The following is a 22,166-nucleotide window of genomic DNA, read 5'->3' as shown; positions in this document are numbered from 1 at the left end:
TAGTAAGTAATTTGGCTGCTGGGCTTTTATTTTAACCAATATTGCTAGGTGGTGTTGTCATTTGTTTTGTCTGCTTCTTTGGATATCTAATCAAGTAGGGGGAAAAACGCTTTTCCAAATTGTCCTTAATTGCCAGAGCACGAAGTGAGCTAAGCACTCAGGTATTTCCAATTAAAGAACTTGTTTCCAGCAAGCACCATTAAATCCATCTTTCCCAATCTGATAAATAAGCTATCAAAGAGTGGAACAGATTAATTGAGAGCAATTAGTTCAAAGCTCAGTATAACAGGCTGAACCAACATTATCAATGAATGCAAATTTTACGTAAAGCAGTAAGAAGCACTGATGCAGCAAAATTGAGTTGAGAGTAGCCACTAAGCACAAAGGAAAATTTTAAATGTGATACAGAAATAAAAGACATGGAAGAAACACAGATCATACAATTCAGAAACATCAGAAGATTTATTCTAATTGCATCTAAAGCATAAGAAAGCCCTGCATATACTTCAGCACTTGTGTTTGTAGACACAGTAATCTCCAAGTGTGCTTTGCTTATGTTAATAATCAGTAACCCCTGTGTTTGGTAGAGACTTAGCTTAAACATTGTATTTTGATTCCCTTTTAGTACAGGTTTGTGTTCCTATGCCTTTTGGATGGTTGTTCCTTTCTTCCAGCTGCCTGTGCATGCCAAATTGCAGTGGTCCACATGGTGCAAACATCATTCTGCATCCTCTGGATGTTTCTCTTAATGACAAAATAGAAAAAGCACCTGAATGCTGGTGTCAGCATTTTGACAGCACGCATCATCATGAGGAGAAAGTCTCTCTGCCACCTTAGATATTGAAATAAACTCATACTCTTCAAGTATAAATCTGTTTTTAATTGTTTTACGAGTTTTTTGCTTGTTGATAATCATTTTGTATACTCTGCTTTGGAGTAATCTACTCCATCAAGAAGGGGGCACATGAAATAGACTGATTTCTTCAGTTTTTGTAGAACTACCTTGGATAGGTAAGTTGTATTGCTGCTCTGTGTGTTGACATCATTCCCATAAATTGACAGCACAAATATACCAGCTGCCACAACTTTTAAAACTGCTCTCTTAGAGCATCAGTTTGTGTGGTGCATCTCTGGCCTTTACAGCAGCAATGTAGCTGGAGTCTACTTTTGCAGAATTACAGTTTTAAAATGGTTGGATAAAAATCTTATTTCTTATGCTGTTGCAACCCACTGGGTACATCTATTCTAGGAAAATGAAAAGGTCAGTGATAACTTTCCCAATAAAACCTTCTGAGAAAATGTCATTCCACTTATGTGTATCTGACTGGGAGAGTTCATCCTCCATTTTTTGAGCTTCATATTTTTTTATTTCTGGAATATCATCATCATTAGAGGAATTCAACATTCATAACCATGATAGTATGCTGTCATAGCAGCTCATGAACTGATGATAACAAGCATGCTTTAACAGACACAGAACTTTGAATACAGGTAATTTACAGTATTTTTCTTTGTATCCTTGCTGGCAAGTCACACCTGAATAAGATCTCAGCTGTATTCTGTATAACCATGGTTTTCTGAGCAGCTTCTCCTTAATGCTGGATTCTGAAAACCTCAGATTATCTCCCAAAAATGATGAAGAAATTAGACAGGTGAAACTTCTCTTAGTTTCTCCAGATGAGGCATTCAGATCTCCAAGTGCACTTTCAGTGTGGGATCCAGCTCTCACACATAGTTCAGTGGGAAAGGTTCCTGGTGTAACACTCACAAAGAAAAGCACGCACAAAGCCACAGGAGAGTATGGAGGAACAATGGCCATGCACAGAATTCAGAGTCTGCAGTCTTGCAACCAGCAGCATTTAAGCAGCCATCTCCACATTATCCCATCAGACGTTTCTCAGTGTATTTGGACTCAGTCAAGGTCAAGCAATGGTATGCGCTAATAGTTTTCAACAGCAGCAGTTGTACAACTTCACAGTTAAGAAGCAATTTGTGTTTCTGTAATGATATTGTATTTAAATGCCATGCAGTAGTGCTTACTTGCCTTACAGGGGGAATTTTTTTATAATTAATCAAATTCAGGCAAGTTTAATTATGTGATCTGAATTAGTTATCCAGTTTTAAGTGCTGTAATTACAAGAACAGGTACTGCAGGAGTAAGTTACCACAGAATATGGAGGTCTTTTCATAGTATTGGAAATAAAGATTAGCAGGTTTTATGACAAATTTGCCCTCTAATGTTATAGGAGGCTCTTGATAACTGAGTTCAATGCAGAAACAGAGATCCAGCAGCCAGGCTTGACATCTCAACCCAAATTTTAAGTGGCAAATATTTCAAAAATAATCGAAATTTCTTTAGTTTGTCAATTATTTTTGCCCAGTTTTACAGAGCAGTGATGTTCACCAAGGAAGTCAGAGAGAAGTCTGTTATCAGACTAGACTGATGGGTTTGTTACTGTGTGTATGGAGACATGTAAATTAATTTTCCTGTAGCATATTTGCCAGTTATAACCACTATATTATCTTTTTTTATATCTATAGCAGATTCTTTCAACTTCAGATTCTTTCAGCTCTCCATCTTTCAACTTTTTTTTGTTCTGTTTTTTTTTCCCCTGATATTTAATTTTGTCCCTTTGACTTTATTCAATCTTATTCAATTCAATCTACATGTAAGTTTAGTATTGTCTTCTGATGATCATGTATTGAAGGTCATCTCTGTGGCCAGTCAAGAGACAATGATAGGTGTTTTGTGGATTTCAGATCTACTATAAATCCTTTCTGAACTGTTACACTATATCCACATCTGGTGGCATACTCGCTTTTATTTGCTCATCATGGAGTCTAGAGTTTGATTAATCTTTCTGTACCACTCTATATAGTACTGTGTTGCCTTTTCATTGAAGCACCACGAGGTGTGACTTAAATAACACTTTTACCTAGCTTCAGATGCCACAGCTTTCTTAAAAAGTAAATTAGAGCCTTCTTCTTAGGGAAGAAAAGGTGCAACACGACATTTTTTTACGAATTCTTCTTGTATGGAAAACATGGAGACCAAATATTTGTGCCAAAGTGAGTAATAGAAATAAGGAAGATTGCTGTCTAAAATGCCAGAATATATGTATGATTCATTAATCTGTGATACTCAGTTTCAGCCTCATTTGTGGAGTTTACTGACCATAATTAAGTAGTTCTCTGGTTGCTGAGTGAGGAACATCAAGTAGTTGCTAAGTGAGAATATAGCATCAAGAATATGGGATTTATAGAGAACATCTTGGCATTCTTGCAGCATTCTAATGTTATGATAATTTTTAATGGAAGTACAGATAACTCTTCTGCTTCTGTTAGCAGGCTAAATTGCAATATTTTTTCTCTGTTTTGGAGAAGTTATCCCTCTTTCAATAACAAGAATGTGGACAGTTTTTAACCAAATCAGAACATTGTTCACAGAATTGCTATGGTGTGACAAGTGCAGCCTTCCAGCTGATGCCACTTGTGTGCCATCAGCACAGAAAGGTAAATACGCATTCACTAACCAAGTTAGGATGGTCTCCTTTCACAAGTAATTGCATCATTCCTCACTTTTATGAAAGACTCTCTTGCTGGTGAGTTTTGGGAGGGACAAGTGTCAAGGAATAGAACCATAATGAAGTACCTGTGATTGAGCAAGGGTTACATTGCTCTGTTAATTCTGTTAAAACTTGTCAGTTTGCCACCCAAATAAATGCCTAGACTGCGTAAAACATGGAGCAGAGTGACCTCTAGAAGAAAAATCAATGGCAATTCATATTTCATACGTCTATAATTGCTTGTGAGAGCATGGCAGCAGTTTGTTTATAGAGCAGCTTGTTCTACCAGGGATTGTTTCCTGACTTTTTCGTCTTTCTAGTGGTGATGCCTCACATGGACTGTGAATTACAGCTAGACACAGCAATAGACAAGTTTTATTGGTGGTGATTTTTTATTATTGTTTTCACATTACTGTCTTCAGAATTGCTGCAATGTGTTCTGTTCCAACCAGTGCACTAATCTATAGTTACATGTAAATCGTGTTCACAACTGTTCCTGTGAAAGACTCATGAAGCTGTTTTTTACCTTCTCTTTAGCAGGAAAGGCTCTACCCTCCATGAAGTCATCCATTTGCTAGTATTTTAGCCATCAAACTGATTCCATTGTATGGCCATCATTTTTAAGCAATTTGTCAGAGAAGCAAGGCATTCTCACAGTCTGCTAATTTAAAGATAGAATTTTGAAAATATCTTTTTTCCCTCTGCTTTGCTTTGTTTTTGTTTTTTTTTCTTTTTGAGAAGCTGTTGTAAGATTTGTATCCCCACTGAGGACCGAGATGTCATAGGGATAGAGAAAATGCCGCTCACTTTATGGATTACTGTTAGGTCAACAAAACTTTGGCAGCATTGATTAACTTGACAGTGAGTACAGCAGTACATTTATCACTTATGGCTGTGCTGTAGAAAATCTAATAAGAGGCAAACAATTCCCTTTAGAGCAGTAACAGGTTCACTGTGGCTAACGGTGCATGCACTGGAAATTTCTGACTTTAAATTATACCCTTGCTGCTAGTTGGGTCATTGACTCCAAGCTACTGCACTTTCACTACTATGTTCTGTATTATTAATTTGATCAAAGTGGTTTTGGCTTCTATAAATGTGTGCAAGCCATATATTGAAGTTCATATAAACTCATAGGCATTTTTGAAGAAGGGATGCAGGAGGAACATGATACAAACTACATTATACAGAAGGGGCGGTTGCTGGTTACCACTACAAATGTTTGGGGTCTTACAAGGTAATAAAAGAAAAATTTTGAACTGTCGCTTATAAACCTGCCTCTAATTCACCTATTTAAATAAATCCTAATCCCAAATCTATCTTACATTCAGTAAGTTTCATTGATTGTTCAGAGGGACTTTTTCCACATGTGTGAATATGTTATTTTTTAATTACCAGTAATTACCTTAAAAATTCTATACACATTGATTTACAGATATGTTCTTCCAGTTGCCTTCTTTTTGCAACAATAATGAGAACTGAACTGGTAATGAGAGAATTTTTTTTTGCCTTTCCTACATAAAAGTACTGCTGCTTGACTACAAGTTACGGTTTGGTTATAATCTTATGGTGAAATAGGGTTTTATTCAGTGTTTCTTGGTTTTATTTAAATAGAACTTTTCTCAAAGCCTGTGCATTGGAAAATGTCTTTGCATTGTAAATATTTTAAAAATCAAAGTTTTTTGGTTTTGTTTTTTTTTTTTTTTTTTTTTAATTGTACTCATTAGTTTTCTTAAATGAAAGCCCTGCATAAGATACTCTTCTGCAGAAGAATATCAAGCTTTTTTTTCAGTTCAAATAACCAAATGTATGTAAAGGTCACATACCCAGATAATTGTGTTTCTAGAAATATGCAGGAAAGAAGATTGAAGAGAATTTGGTGTGAAGTGCAGATCAGAATACAGAGTGTGCAGCTTAACTTGTGGCTTTGTGATACAATCTGTAAAATTGCTCTTCAAAGGAGAGAGTAATTTTAAATTTTTTTTAATGTTAGGATATCTGGTACACTAAAATAGAGAGCATTTGTGGGGAGCAGCTGTTATTTCAAGTATTTTATGTTATTTTAGGAAACTGTTTAAATTGGAGGTTTTGTTCTGCAGTATCTGTAAAAATGATGTTGTTTTCTTTGTTGGGAGAGAAGTATTCTACTCGAATCAATTGTCAAGAGGCTTAATGTAATAAGGCAGTTTGTGGTCTGACTAAAAGAAACACTGTGCAGAAGAAATTCCCATAGCAGTTTGTTTTTAACAGAAAAACTGAGTTCACCTGAACCATAAATACATTGAAAACTGAGGCTTAATAAGGTAGAGCAGCTTCAGAAGGAAGAGGGTTTGTTGTCCAATTGTAATGACTACAATTTAACCAAATATCTGTGTAATGATAGTGGAGCTCTAGCAGCACCATAACAGCTGATTCTTTGCAAGAAAGGATCAAGCAAGTTGACATTAGTAACATTTGATAGTTAGGGGGAAAACACAACTAAAATAGTGGCTCCCTTTTTTTTTTTTTTTTTTTTTTTTTTTTAATTTCCAGGATAGAAGTTGTGTTGTTCACTCTTTTATTGCGTTTTATGAGACACATTTCCACACTTTCTCTTGGGTTCATACAACAAAGGAGTTACCCTACTGGCTGCCTTACTGAACAGAGACCTGGTATTGATTACCTATCACACTGGCATCAGAACTACTCTTAGGATTCAATTTTTTTGTTGTTTTGCATATTTTATTGATCAAAAGTGGTAAATGAGCATCAAGCGTGCAAGAAGACGATGAATTGTTTACTTGCATAAAATAACCTTTCAATAAGGGAAGATGCATTGCTCACACTTTTGGTGCTGTTCTGCTGCCCGAAGCAGATGGCATTCAGCTGCTATTGATTTGCTCCTATAGTTACAGAGCAGCATGTAACAAGGCATGCTCATTTCTCTGAAAGAGAGGTGAGGTTTTTTTTGCCAGGGTGGCAGGAGTGAAAAAAGGAAGAATGGGGGGTTATGAGGATTGTTTTAGGGTTGTGGGCTTTCTACAAGAAAAACAGGGAAGTCTTGTGCGAACAAAAAGCAGGTGTTCTGTGTTTGCAGAGGAAGGGAATTACTTTGTCCAGTTCTGGCAGTTCTGATGACATTAATTCCTGATGCAGATTGAATTCATGAGCAAGCAAGTACTTAGGATTTTAAAAATAGCCAGAATTTAGCATCTCAGGCTCCACACCACTAGTCTTAACTGCTGTGGTTTTTTGATTTATACATGTTTGGTCCTACCTGTATAAAGACTGTTGATTCATTAGCAAGACAAAATCATACTGCAATATGTTGGGATTGATTATGCAAACAGGTAATTTAACTGAAGAATACAGAATTTAATAATTTGCTGCTGGATCTCTCCTGTAATGGAGGACATGCCAGCATGACATGAAAGTCAGCTTTCTCTGAAAATGTATGTGGAAGGATATTTAATGCAGAATTTTGGCATGAACAAGATCTCTAATTCTTTGGCAGATTTTAAAAAAATGCAGAAATGTGATAGAAGAGGATGTCAGCAAATACAGTATAGGCATGTTTGTTCTAAGACAAAACATTTTAGTTAATTTGTAGTCTTATTCCTGACAGAGTAGTTTAGAGGGTGATGTTGAGGATCAGGGTACAGTCCTTGATCAGTCTCTTTTCACATAGAAATAACCCATCTGTCAAGATCCACAAGTGTTGTAGTGTGAGAGCTAAATTCAGACACGTGGTGACAAAACTGGACAAGTGTTTCATATTAAAGCCTTTCTTGCTCACCTGACTGTTCTGCAGTGACTTACTGCAAGAAATGCTTACTGTTGCTTTTGGACAGTCTTGAGCATTTTCCTGTTCTTAGATTATTTAGGAAAATAAAATAAAATAATTTACTCCATTATGACTGCTCTACTATCCTCTATTTCTTTTGTATTGTGTTTCTTTTTAATGAGAATAATGACTGAGTAATGACCCCTGGCAAAATATTGTCAAGCAGAGTTAGTTATTAGAGAGCAGAGTTAATTACTTATCAAGAATTTAATTTAAACATGCATATCAGCATCTGTTAAAAATGTACTTCTGTTCTCTCTGACATTGATTTCAGTTTGCTTGTGTAATTTATGAAATGCTGGTTTATGCTTTAATATCCATATATTTAAGTGTCATTACATCTTGACCATTTCTTATGATGTTTCTATAGCATAAGCAGGCAAGAAGACATTGTTTGTATCTTTGACTTTAACCTGTTGGTTCCAATACATAGTAGACATTCCTTATGAGTGTTTTTCAAAGCAAGGAAAACAGATGTTTTTTAATCAATTGCTAATACTATCAGCACAGCATTTATTGGCACAGCATTTATTGCATTGTTCTAAGTTGATTTGGTCTTGCTCTCTTGTGGGGCTATGGAAATGTTTGAAACATAAGAATGTTTACGAACAGCAGTTAATACAAAGAACATGGATAAGTGTGTGTTTTTAAACAAGGTTTTCTCTTGCTAGGAGAAGACCCTTTGCTTTCACAAATTTAAACAAATACATTCATATTCTAGTTCTATACCTGTGATATCTATCTGTACTGTTAGGACTGACTCCAGTTTTCTTCTTTTTCTCCATTTCTAAGTTTGGTCACAATATACTTTGTGCTTTTTTGCCATTGTTAGCAATCACCCCTCAAGTACAGAATCAAGATATCAGAGTAAATTGTTAGTATATTAACTATTCAGACACAAAAAAACCCAACCAAAAAACTCAGCCCTACACACAGATTTTTTACCTTTCTTTTGCTAATTAAGGTAAGTAAATGTCTTGCACACAGCATGTATTTTCTTGTTGACTAAAACTTAAGTAAGCTTCAGAATTTTTAAAATAAAGCTTGCCAATTTCATTGTAACTACACTTCCAAGATTACGAAACAGCCTGGAGTACTTATTCAACATTGTGTTTTGTGCTGAAAGGGCTACCAACACTCAAAACTAACAAACAAAACCCAAAAAACACCACTATATAAACCTAAATATATTTCGCCAGCTATGTTACTCCTGTTTTACCTCTGCAGAAATGACATCATTGAGTTCATTAACCCCAGGTGAAGTGAATTCCCTGGGCTTTCTACATTCTCTTGTTTGGACTTCGGAGTGGGTACCTGCTGCTTAGTCTAATTAGTTTCAAAGGGAATGTAGAATCATTTCTCAAGAGTTTACCCTGACCCAAAACATCTGACAAGAAAATGTCAGAGATACAAAATAAGAAGTTATTGTAGAGTTGAATAGCATTTTTGTTACAGTGTCTTGTAGAAATAATGCAGATGAGAAAATCATGCTCAGATGACTTTTAAATTTTGATACAAGATTTGCATGAAATTGTCATTCTTGTGGAAAGTGAGACTTGTTTTCATAGATAAGTTCCTCAGACCTTAGCAAACATCTGTCTCTTCCCTTCTGAGCCAAGCCAGCAAAATGAGTTAGAGCTGTGGGAGATTCCTCATGAAGCTAAAAAGAAGTGAATCTGCTATTATAGCCATCAGCAACTCACTCCCCCAATTGCTAATGGCCTTTCTAAGGTCTATCATTGTTTTGTTACATTTTTTCCAGTATGCATCACTCGGAGCAGTGTTCTCCTAACCTATCTTATAACAACTTATTTATCTTTGCAAGGATCTTGCAACAACTTATTTATCTTTGCTGAGTTTGCCTTAAGGCTTTTGGTGGGGGGGGGGGGGGGGTGTGGTTTGTCGAAAGATTTTTAGAAGTGAAAGTAGGCTCTGACCTTTCAAGGGCTGCAGTAGGTATTGAAACAGGGTCTCTTTCCTCTGTTATTATTTATAGTCAGTAACCATCTATCCAGAGTCTCTCTGTTTCAGTCACAGCAGTTCCGTGATATGTTTCCATTCACATGTGTATATGTTTGTTGCCAATAATTCTACTCCTTATTGTTATTACTATCTTCCTGGTACAGGCATATCACCATAATACCCAGTTCTCTCATGGTACTCTATTGCTATCATCATTATTATTATCATTACTATTGCTATTGTTGTTACTGTCATCATCATTATTACTGTAAATTTTTTAGTTCTCTGGTTCTAATGCAGATATAAACAAGATGTTATACACCATTGTTAATCCAGAAATGAATAAGTTTTCTTTGAAGGAATACTGTGCCTCTGCTGATGCGTTACTGTTAAAAGCAAATACCTTTCTGTGTGTTTTATGATCTCAACTATGGAAATGCTTTGATAAGGATTCGAAGAAAAGGGGAAATGGAAGTGTATGGTGGGTATTCTGAGTTTAAATCTCACAGTCATGAATGCTGATGGCTTCACAATGGCTGCTCATGTCTTGAACAGACATACTCTTTGCTGGACAACCAGGCCCAGAGAGTGGAGGCGAATGGAGTTACAGCCAACTCCTGGCCACTCACAAGTGCTGATCCCCAGGGCTCAGTGCTGGGGACAACCCTGTGTAAAGTTTTTATCCATGATCTGGATGTGGGGATCAAGTGCACCCTGTGTCAGTTTGCAGATGACACTAAGTTGGGTAGCAGTGTTGATTGCTGGAAGGCTCTGCAGAGGGATCTGGACAGGCTGGATTGATGGGCTGAGGCCAGCTGGATGAGGTTCAATAAAGCGAAGATCCGTGTCCTGCCCTTGAGGTGTTACAGCCCCCTGCAGTGGTACAGGCTGGGAGCAGAGAAGCTGGAAAGCTACACAGCAGAAAAGGACCTGGATGTGCTGGTTGACATCAGCTGAACATGAGCCAACTGTGCCTAGTTGGCCAAGAAGGCCAATGGCATCCTGGCCTGTGTCCACAATAGTGTGGCCAGCAGGAGCAGGGCAGGGATTGTTCCCCTGTACTGGGCACTGGTGACACCTTGAATCACAATCACACCTTGAATCCTGCATTCAGATCTGAGCCCCTCAATTCAGGAAGGACATTGAGGCACTGGAGCATGTCCAGAGAAGGGCAATGGAGCTGGTGAAGGGTCTGGAGCACAAGTCCTCTGGGGAACAGCTGAAGGAGCTCGGCAGATTTAGCCCAGAGATAATTTTTCTCAGGGGGCACCTGATCACTATACAACTACATGAAAGAAGGTTGTGGCAGAATGGGGGTTGGTCTCCTCTCTCAGATAAGAAGTGGCAGGATAAGAGGAAATGGCCTCTACTTAGGCAGGGGAGGTTTAGATCTGATGTGAGGGAAAATTCCTTTAAGGAACAGGTTGTCCAGCATCGGAACAAGTTGTCCAGGGAAGCAGTTGAGTCACCATCCCTGGAGGTATTTATTTAAAAGACATAAACATGGTGCTTAGGAACTTGATTTGGTGATGGATTCAGCAGTGCTGGGTAAGGGTTGGTCTTAAAGACCTTTTCCCACCTAAATAAGTCTACAATTCTAAGAAGGTTGTCACATATTAAGTAGACAGGGATGTACACTAAACCCTGATATTTAGAGGAAGAAGGTTAGGACTTGCAAATTTGAAAAATGTAGAACTGACATTTCCACTTTGAAGTAGATTATGTATTTTTGATAGTATTTAATTACCTGGTCAGATCTGTTGCAGGGTTTTGCTTCTTTTTCCCATGCAACATTCTCCCTGATGCACAAGGATCAGCATCTTACACTTATCTTTCTTTTTCTTTTTTCTCTATTTGTCTTGGTGATCTTTTTCCTTTGTGTTTTCCAAAATGTAATTTATAGATAACGGATGTCTCATAAAGCTCTGGTAGTGAACAGCAGAAACTTCGTGAACAGGGAAAATACATGGACTTTTGGTAATATGAATTGTGCTGTGTGCAGGCAGTTCTTGTGGCTGGTTTGTACCTAGAGTGTTTTATGAGGAAATTCTGGCATTTACCAGTGACTCTGTTGGTCTGGGGGGTTGTGTAAGAGATCTCAGATGCTGTCTGTCTCAGGTGAGCATCCTGGTGCTCCATGGCACTGCCAGTTGGATCTTGCCCTGGGAGAGGGACTGGGTAAGTGAGGCACCTTGCTTCTCCTGAATGTTCAGCGGGGTTTTTTTTAATGATAGCATATTTGTATTTAGTTCTTTTAAGCTTTTAGAAAACAATACTGCAATCTACTGTGTATGGTAATAGTAAATATGGTTGCTTTTTTATAAGCCATCTTCCCCTGTACTCTTGAGAGAACTTTTCCAAGCCTAACTATAGAATTTCTGTATCTTCCTAGATTTTCTGGATCTACTGATTTATATATATATATATAGTGAGAGAGGGAGAGAGAGTTATCTAAGGTATTCCTGCACGTTTGTAATCACCACCACTATTCACATTGTCTTTATTACTTGTTAATTTTTCACGTCCCCCCGTGATTACTTCTGAAAAATACTTTAATTTACACATTTTGAAATCAGCATCTAATTTTGTGTCTGTCATTAGTGGATATGTTTACTCTTTGTATCACTTTTTCCTGTCACTTATTTTTAAAAGCCTTTCTTGTTCCTGCTAAGTTTTTATAACGTCATTAACTTGGCCTGTCCTTTTTTTTCCCCTTTCTGTCTGTTTCTTTTCCTTTTGCTCTGTTGATTTCTTCATTTCTCATCCAGTTTTGTCTTAACCTCCAATCCTTTGAGCAGTGTCTCAGGAAATTGTATTGACCACTTCCTTTCATTTGTATTTTTCAAAGGAACCATTCTTGCACTTTGTTTCTAATCTTTCAAGGACTAGTCTCCTCTTTTACTGAAGAGAAGTTCACAGTTTGTTCCCACTAAATTATGTTCCCAGTTTTCTGGAAAAAAAATTCAATATTTTATTTTCACATGAAATGGGTTATATTTGTAGGCTTAACCACAAGTCTGCACTTAGTAGTTAAATATTAGTTGGAACTGTAACTGTGTTTTCAGCTACCTTTCTATCTAAAGTGCTCTCATCTTTTGACCTATTTTTAAACAAAAATCAGTAAGCTGCCTTGGGAGTGTAAGTTATAGACACTGTCATGAATTTCTGCATACATATTTCCACTGACGATCTAGTAGTCTTTTAAACTATTGGGCTTCCCTTTCATCTAATTTATCCTTTGCATAGCTTGAGATTACTGTGATAGATGGATTTGTCACTCATGAGATACGAGGGGAGTTTTAAGCTCACAGGAAGTATCCTCCAGTCTTGAGGTTCAGAGGTGCAATTCCCCTCTGTCCTTCTTTTTTTAAGCTCTTGTGACTTTACATTATATTTCAGATAGTTCAGTTGGAACTTCTAGATCTTCATTGGATGTATTTTGTTTTATAATCCCTATAGTCAGTATTTTTTCCCTTTCAAAGCTCCACTGCATGGATGTCACTCTTACTGTTGACTTCCCTTTGATGCACAGTGTGGGAGTGTTAATTAGCTCATGGTTAGTATGGAACCTCACCTCTGTGTTGTTTACATGTATTTGCATGTTTCTTGAAACTTTATACAGGTTTTAAAGCACATTTGATAACCTTGTTCTGTTCTTACATATGTGAATACTTGTGGTAGTAATGAAAAGTGGAAATTCTTTTTAGAATTAATCCCAGTTAATAACGTCTAACAAGCCTCACTGAACAAGGGAGTGAGTTTCTTCAAAGTTCTTCACAATGGATATTATAAACATTATTGTATCTGCTATTACTTTAAAAAAGAAAAGCTTAATCATTCAAGTCTGGTTCCTTTGTCTACTTGGTTTTTAGCTAATGTGTTCTTTTGATAACCTTTTTACCATTTCATGGGACTGTGTAAAGCAGTTCAGGAAAAGCAGGTTAATAGAAGAATATAGACTCTAAAATGTTCTAAAAGATGTGGATTTTGGTCCCAGTGGAGACTGACACTCCAGCCTACTTACTGTAGCTGGAATGTATTGATTTTCTTTTCCCCCGTTTTAGCTGCACCGCTGAATTAGGTATTGTGAAGCATCTTTCCCTGTGAAGAGAGGAAAAACTGTCATGAACTTTTTCACCCTAACAGTACAGCCTTTCAAACTAAACCCGACTGAATAGAAAAGTCTGTAAAAACTCTGTAACTCAGCTCCCACTCTCTTTTCTCCCTTTCCCACAGTTCTTCCAGCAACCTCAAGAAAGTGTGAGAGATGACTGTAAGAAATTGATTTTAAAATATTTCTTTATTAAAACCAGCAATAATAATAATAATAATAATAATAATAATAATAATAATAATAATAATAATAATAATAATAATAATAATAATAATAATAATAGTAATAGAAAATTCTGCATATCTGTGGCATGATCTCTGAAGGTTAGCAAAGTGGTCTTGTTCAGGTTTTCAGCAAGATGTTCAGTTACTGTTATAATTGGCTGATGAGTAGGTTTGGGCCTAACTAGAATGCCAGTGTTCGATTTCACAGTGTCCTCTGTGAAGATATGTCACCATTTACCCTGGCTTTAGTGACAATTTTCTAAAAAGGAAACTCATGGGAAATCATTATGCTGTTTATATGTCTCCCTTGTTGGAGAGCATTATCCTGTGATATTTTAGCACTGTTTTCCACTGCATGATGGCATCTAGCTAAGGTTAAGGCAGAACAAGTCCCTTTGCAATTTTGTGACTGTATTTTACTTACTGAAGGAGAAAAGATAACCAACAATTAAGTATTTGAGATGTCACTGAAAGAACATGTGCGACTAATCAATGACATCCTTAGGGAACATGATTTTATGAAACTGATAAGGTAGAAAAATCTGGGATTTTATGATTTGTCTTACATAATAATAATTGCACCCTTCCAATGAAAAAGACATTTCTGCTGATGTAAACATCAGACTTTCCCTTGTGTTGTGTTGTGTTGTGGGTTTTTCTCCTGAAGCACAGAGTAGTTCATTAAAGTGTGACAGTAAGAGATAAATACCCTTTACAATTTTCTAAGAAAATATGACACTTTTAGTTCAGTTGAAATCAATGACTTGAAAAATGTCTTTCTGGAGTTACTTCCCAAATCACTTGCTAGAGGTTGTATTATGTTTAGTTTTGGGGGAAGAGGGAGTTTTATTTCGTTTAGGAAGGAAATACACATTGTGGGGATTTTTTCTTAAATTAGCTTACTTAGCACTCTGGGGCCCATATTTGAAATTCATTGCTATGATCTTGATAGAATTTGGATGCAACAAAAATTCACATTACAAAGAACTAAGTGTGAGTTTTTATTTCTTTGAAAATATTTATCTTTCAGTTTCTGACGGCAGAGCAAACAAGATAGCTAGTCATGCCTACAAGCCAGTATCATATATTCACTTGAACAAATGCTGCAGTTGAGCATATTACATCACAAATTATAGGTAATGGTTGAGAAACTTTACCTGCTGGTTCCTTTTCTGCACACCTATCATGTAAAGATGGTCAGGTTTGCAAAAATATGGATTTCTTTCAGGTTTTCAGACAGAAGTAAAAACCCTCTTGTGTTATGGGTTGTTCCAGGTAACTTAAGCCAATTATAATAACATTTCTGATTTAAGAGTTATTTGTTTTAACTTAAATAGGAAGGTGAGAATGCTTCAGGTTTGTTTTCCTATATGCACTCGCCTAATCCATTGTGGCTGGTTAGTGCTTCTAGAGGTTTTATTTTGGTATTTGTTGGTTCGGTCGATTTGGGGTTTGTGTGGTTTTTTGTTGGCTTTTCTTTGGTTTAGTTTAGTTTTGTTGTTGTTGTTGTTATCAGGCTTTTTTTTTCTCCTTTCCTTTGGTTTCCACTGTGTATTTTAAATGGCAAGATTATGTCCTTGCCTCTTGTTGAATCAAAGCCAATAAAGTCAAGCCAGAAGATAATTTGCCACCTATTAGTATAATTAACTTGTAAACTTCATATTTTTATTTTTAATGCTTAAAAGTCCACGTCACATTATATTACATCACTTGCAAAATCCTCCTTTGGTCAATGCAGTCATTCCTTCCTTTATAAAATTCTGAAAATGACAATATTCCCAGTCAGCAGAGGTGGTGTACAAATACAATACAGTGCAAAATTGCCTTTGCTTCTCTTCAGATTCTACATTTTCAAGTTTAGTGATCACTCAAGCAGAGTTATTGACCACTAACAAACTGTATGGCTTAACAGACTAAAATGGATACTATTTGCTTATGTTTTTTTGTGAAAGGTATGTGGTCAGGCCAAGATTAGCAGAGCTTGGGTTGACTTGATACATGTTGTGGGGGAAAAAAAAAAACCCAAACCAAAATAGAATGAGATATTCTCAAGTGAGTGGAAGTAGAAGCAAATAAGCTTGTAAGACCTGTCAGTAGTTTTCCTTTTATAAAATGGTATTTCCTTCTGTTCTTCCCTGCTCCATTCAGCAGCTTCAGCAGGCAGCTCAGCTTTTAGAAAAAGCTGTCACGAGTTTAGGTATGAAGTTGCACATAAGCACTGGATGCCCTTAAACATCTTTCTACAACTTTTTGCGGTTCCTCATCGCATATAATTAGCAAGATGGTTTTATTTGAGCCAGCCATACACATTTCTATGCGATTCACACACTCTCTGAATATGCATCTACCTCCACACCTTCTTTTGTGCATAACGTGAATGCAGAACGGGATAAATTTTTCAGCAGCAGAGTGCTGATTTTGCAGAATGCAAACAGAGTGGCATTTTTAATGCAGCATCTTCATATAAAGGTGAACTGAAAGGCTTAACACTTACCAACATCTTAGACTTCCTTGTTTGTTATATCCCTTAAAATCTAGAAGAGAAAAATTTAAAAGCTGCATTTTTTGCTGAACTTTTATTCAAACATTTTAGTGATGGCCTCAGCTGTTAAGAAAGTATAGCCTCTGAATTCAGACTTGTAAATGTAAAATAAAAAAATATCCAGTTCTCAAATAGTTCTGGTTTTAAATGCTTTTAAGTCCATTACGTCTTATGTAATTTTAATATTGAGCAGGTTTTCCTTACACAAATAACCAAACCATTTGCTATAAAACCTGCCATAAAATCTAGATGACTTCTAGATGTCTCTTCCAACCCTTCTTTTTTTTTATGATCCTGCTATCCTCTATATACCAGTGTCTCCCTTGTGATATTGTAATGTAAAAGAATACACATGCAGGAGTAAGTTACCTTCTGAATGTAAGAGTAATGTGTCTTTCCAGACTTGTTTCTTCTCTATATTTATTTCTTCTATCATGGGGTGGGAAAGTGAGCAGGATGAACACAGAAAGCTTTGCTTCTAGGAGTTAATTTAATTTTAAATCCAGTAAAGTTTCTTCCATACATACATTCACTTCAGGTCAGGCCTCTGTGAAGGAAATCTCTTTAAGAAAGCTTATGGCTTAATTTTTCTTGTGAAGTACACGTTTTCAGAATGCATGTCAGTATGAACAGTAAAGAGATAGGGGCTTTATCTTTCAGGTGAGACGGTTGAATTTATGAACTGTTTTTCTTTGCCTTGTGAAAATTATAGATCATCTCATCTAGGGAAAAAACAGAGGATGTAGTCTGGGCATTATGTGGCTGTTGTATCATGGTTGTGGAAGAATGTGGCAAGTCTGGCCAGCAGCTGCGTGGTCAGAGCTTTGTCATTCAGAGCTGTAGGGCAGATACATGGAGTGTATTGTAAGCTGACTTGTCAAGCCAAGCAGGGAGTTTCCCTTGTTGTCATTTACCAAGACGTGCATTAATAAAACTGCACGAAGTGAAGACTTCTTCTGCTCACAAGCCAGATGGTAGTCTTCTGTGAGGTGAACATGAAAGCACTAAGCTGAGGTTGGTTTATATTTTAAATAAACAGAACTTTATTCACAAATGAGCATGCCAGTAACTTAGTTCCAGAATCAGACATCTCTGCTTGAGAGGAATATAGGTTGGCACCAGTGATGGCAGGTGAAAAAGAATGTAGTAGCATAAGCTGATTCATCGAGAACTGTGGTTTTCCTATCAAAATTAGGCATTCCAAAATTGGTGTAAAAATGGAGAACTGAAAAGTATTGCAAGAGAGAAATTTTGTTTTATTAGCTTGAATGGAACTGTACAATATCTGAAATATTTTTTTAAACTTCGGTTTCTGTTGTGCCTTTTTTTTTACAGACAGTCATTTTAGAAAATGAAGAGCTCCCTAAGATATTTCTCGATTTTCTCAATGTTCGTCATGTACCTACCTTGCCAAAAGCAGAAAGCTGTGGGTAAGCTCTCCTTTACTGAAAAATATATGGAGGCCAAAAGGCCCATATCCACTCAGTGCTGATGCAATTCCATTGACTTAAAATGGTCTTGCTGCCAACTCTAACACTGTAAAATAAATGGGCATTAGGTTCATGTTAAGTATGTTTATATATCCCCAAAAGGTCGTAAAATAAATCCAGCATGTTCACGACAGAAGGGAAGTTTAATGTAATATTCTTGGAAAGCAAAGGAGAGCTTAGATGAGAAAAATATGACTTTCTTGTAGATCATGAAGTATCTACTGAATATGTAAGATATTCATAAGCACTTAGTAAAATTGCATAGAAAGCCTTTGCATGTGTTTTATGATCATAGTATCTGCACAAAATAGTGCATCATTCCATGATAATTTCATGATCTCACTCTGTGTATTCAAAAATGAGGTTCTTTCACCTTTCTGATGACATTACCCCAGTGACCCGATTGCCCATCCCTGGGAGGTGTTCCTAGCCAGTGGCAGAAGGGAATCTTGGGATGATGAGTTTAAGGGCTACAGAAATACCCAAACCATTATAACTGGAAGCTCTGTTACCATCTGCAGCTGTGAGCTTTGTAGGCAGAATTTCTTTTGCTCTGTAAGATGATGTGGTTGATAGTTCAGAAGCGTTACCATTCTGCTCCCCAGAAAGCCACGCGGCCCTTTTCCACTTTGGGGCAGGCTGTTTGGATCCATAGTAGTGAAAAGGCAAATTTACCTGAAGATGATTTTGAGGCCCTTTTATCCTTGGAGGTCTCTATGGCACGGGGCAGTGTCCAGAGTGACTCAGAAGCTATCAGGCTTGTAGTTTTCACTTGCAGTTAATGACATCAGCCAGTATTCTCAGTGGAACTACACTTCAGCACTTCACAGATAGATTGATGGAAATTCATCTCTTACAGTAAAATGGATGCTGTCATTTTCAAATAGTGGTAGTTATAAAATGATACAATCTCCCATGTATATTTTCTTATGTGGCATTATGTGGCCACTGACCAGCAAATTGCTCCCTTTGGTGATTCTTAAAGGACTTGGGGGTTTTAATTGTAAAATTAATTTTGTTGTAACCAAAGCTTCCTGTCACTTTACTTGCAGCTCTTTTGATGAAACAGAATCTGAAGAATCAAGGTGAGCTTGATTTCTACTCTTTATAGGGCAACTGATTAATTAACTACTTTAATTATTGCCATTTACTTTATTTGTTCCTTGCAGTTAAAAAATTAGAAGTAGTTTAGCATTAAAATTGTATTGGTTTAATATTACCATCAGCTGTGCTATATCTATCCATTTTTAGCGTGGCTTGAACATCCTTATGCTAGCGTTGAGAAATTCTTTATAAAACTGACAGAACAGTGCCAGCTCTGAAATGTATCTGGGAATGTATTTTTTGTAGCAAGATTTAGCAGAAGGAATTAGAGATCTGGGTTCTTCCCCATGCATTTGATAGAGCTTCATCTGCATCTGGTGGCACTACTTGGAATGTATATGCACAGAGCAGAGTGGAGAGGGCTGGGGGAGGCTGTCTGTGCTATGGCTAAGGGTGAGAGTCAGGCCTGGGGGGCTTCCAAGGGCTTCTCTCCACAAGTGATGGATACAGCAACTGCTTTGGGGGCTGCAAGAACACGGGGGCATTTTGAGTCAGCTTGGTGGCCTGGAGAGCCTATGGAGCCGGGCTGTAGGTGGTATTGTAGCCTGCATGACACCACGCGCCAGGGAGCAGAGCAGCATCAGGAAGTCTCAGAGCTGCAAGCCAGTCCTCCTGGATGCAGCCCCTTTACTCCAGCTTGACATTGAGGGTATCAGTGTATGGCTGAGGAGCAGCAAGCTTTGCTTCCCGGAGATGGAGCCTGCCCTTCTGGGCAGTGCTGGTGCGTGGAACCGCACTGCATGGCTCCCGGCAGCTCGACCACCTCACTTTATCAAAGCTAGTTTGTAGAACAGTCTGTTTGCTGTCCCTTGATACTGACATCCCTGTTCTTGACCTTTCCAGCAAACTGTCCCACCAGCCTGTGCTGCTGTTCCTAAGGGATCCATATGTCTTGCCTAAAGCCAACGGTAATCAAACCTGTCATCTGCTAACAGCACTTCACTGATCTGACCCTGCACTGCATAAACCACATTATTATTATTAATACTGGCCTAGTCAAATGACACTGGCCCAAAATCTAATAACCTGCCAATAAAACGATAGTTCTTGTGTAAGAAACCATTAAAACACTAAGTGGCGTGGGTGATTTATAAAAAGGTGGAATTTTCCCCCCAGTTGTTCTCTCAGACAAACCTACTGAGAATTCAAATCAAAAGAAGAACACTGCTTTTCTTTTCTTGTTGTTGACCCTTTGGCTGTTTTGCCTGAAGGTCTTGAACTTGGAGGCCCAGTCCTTTGTAAGTGCTTTTTCCCTAAACAACAGCTGCAAGCGTGTTTGTATTTCCATTTGGATTATTATTTCTTATCATTTATAATCTCTGGAGCTCTTTATGGGGGAAAAAAGTGTACTTAAAGTGATATATTTCACAAGACATTTACATTAGACTTACGTGATTCAAAGGAGCATTGGAAATTGTTATGAACTCTTTTTTTAATATAAAAAGTTCTCTGAATTAATAATTCAGAGAATTTACCCTGTCTCAAATTCAATGTGTGCAGGGAAAAAAGTACCACTTTCAGAGTGGGTTCCTCTTAGCTTTGTCATTTTACTTGTTTGAACATGTTATTTCTAATAAATATTTTATTTTAAAAATATGCTTTCAAAAGAGAATTTTCTCCCTGAGCTGCACTTTTTTTTTAATATGGCATTGTGTTTCATTTTACTATATACTGTGTAGAAATATCACACTGCCTTAAAATGAATTAAATTTTTAAGAATAAATTTAGGAAATAACAACTTTTTTGCTTTCCCTAGACAATGGAGTGTACTTCCTTGATATTTTCTCAAGATGATATTTTCTCTAAATCCTTGAGGGGAGGGCATAAGTAAGACAAAGCCAATCTCTTTTCTGTGTTGCCCAGTGACAGGACTAGAACATAAGGAATATTTTCCCAAGCCCAGACAGAGGCTGTCCAGAGTTGTGCTGGATCTCCACTTTTGGAGACACTCAGAAGCTGCTTGGCCATGGTCCTGGGCAACTGTCTGCAGGTGCCTCTTCTTGAACAGGGATTTGGACCAGATCACCTCCAGTCATCTCCCAGCTGCAGTGGTTCTGCTGTTTTTTCAAGCTGTTTACCAAAACCATAGGGATGACCTCATACACTTGGAGAGGGTTAAGCAGTCTCTCTTGCAGGCAGCGACCATGCTAGCTAGTAGTGGGGCCAAACACTATTGACCCTATGAAGCCTCACTGAACTCCAATATGTAACTAGAGTGAAACTCAGACAACAGAGGTCCAGTGTGATTCAGGTCCACATCAGAAGACACATTACAAGGTTGTTTAGCTTTTACTTTGACTTAGCACTAGTCTAATTTCACAGACTGAATGTTCATTTGAGGCTGAAGTGCAGATCACAAAATCGATGAACCAAAGCACGGTAAGGGGAGGGGGTCGCTGCACAGGGTCACATCTGACCCAAGTGACAACAGTAATGAAGAATCACCCACAGAGAAACCTCTGTTTAAAATTTGGTCCAGATGCTGCCTGTACTAATTCTTTGAGTAAGCCACATTGCATGTCTTAATCTTAGTGTTTAATGCTCCTCCTAATTGTATACTTGATTCCTCAAGAGCCTGGTATCAATTATGAACATCATGTAACTCCATAGCATTCTGAAGAGAGAAAATGGATTTCATATACAGTTATCCCAAAAAACTGAGATGGTGCTTATATTTCCAGCCCACATGTAACATTTTGCTCTAAGACTTCAAGATTCTGCAGTTCTGTGATGGTATTTCCCTCCCTTCCATGATGTGTACTCTGAGTAAGGCTCCTTTTTGTGAAATCATTAGGAACTTTCCAATGAATTTTGTAACTGTTCTTTGAAGTAATGCAAAAAAGCATTAAGATAAAGCCCTCTTCTAATGAGTAACATATTTAAATATTGAGGAAGCCTCATTAATGACATATGATATAAAGGACATTTCAGATTCTTGCCAAGGCATTTTCTGACCTTGATCCACAGTATTTAGAATTTTATATGGCAGTTGAATATTCTTTGTATTTGAAAGCCCTAAAACATCAAATTCACTGCAAGTCATTCTTTAACTAAATGAATTAAAACACAAATTAGAATGTGAGTTGTGGTTTAAAAAAGGAAGAAGAAAACCAAGTCCTGAGTCTAGAGCCTCTACTAGTTGACTCAAGTCTAGTTGGAAAGAAACAAAGTTTTTACAAAACTACTATTGCCTTTAATTCTTCTTCGTTTTTAGTTTGCAGCGCAGAGAAAATATAGATGAGCTTTCTAAAATTTTCCCTCTCAGATTAGTTCTCACTTTGATAGACTCTGATTCCTTTGTAAAAACAGCCAAGGTTGTTCAACCTTAAGACCAAAAGTAA

At 37.4% G+C, this 22,166-nt stretch overlaps 1 protein-coding gene across 3 annotated transcripts in view; it reads left to right on the top strand.

Annotated features, from left to right (window-relative positions):
- The window catches only part of SNX24 (sorting nexin 24), an 88,573-nt gene that overhangs the window by 63,408 nt on the left and 2,999 nt on the right, over nucleotides 1-22,166 (top strand). Inside the window, exons 4-7 of one of the 3 annotated variants that reach the window (XM_063180816.1) lie at nucleotides 11,470-11,529; nucleotides 17,567-17,661; nucleotides 18,774-18,806; nucleotides 19,669-19,733. In XM_063180816.1, the coding sequence (XP_063036886.1) occupies nucleotides 11,470-11,529; nucleotides 17,567-17,661; nucleotides 18,774-18,806; nucleotides 19,669-19,733 (253 nt within the window). The remainder of the gene's footprint in view (nucleotides 1-11,469; nucleotides 11,530-17,566; nucleotides 17,662-18,773; nucleotides 18,807-19,668; nucleotides 19,734-22,166) is intronic. The other 2 variants (XM_063180817.1, XM_063180818.1) reach the window with 2 other exon arrangements.

Source organism: Melospiza melodia, chromosome Z (assembly GCF_035770615.1).
Source record: "Melospiza melodia melodia isolate bMelMel2 chromosome Z, bMelMel2.pri, whole genome shotgun sequence".
Taxonomy (NCBI): Eukaryota; Metazoa; Chordata; class Aves; order Passeriformes; family Passerellidae; genus Melospiza; species Melospiza melodia.
This window is presented reverse-complemented; position numbering and strand designations above follow the sequence as displayed.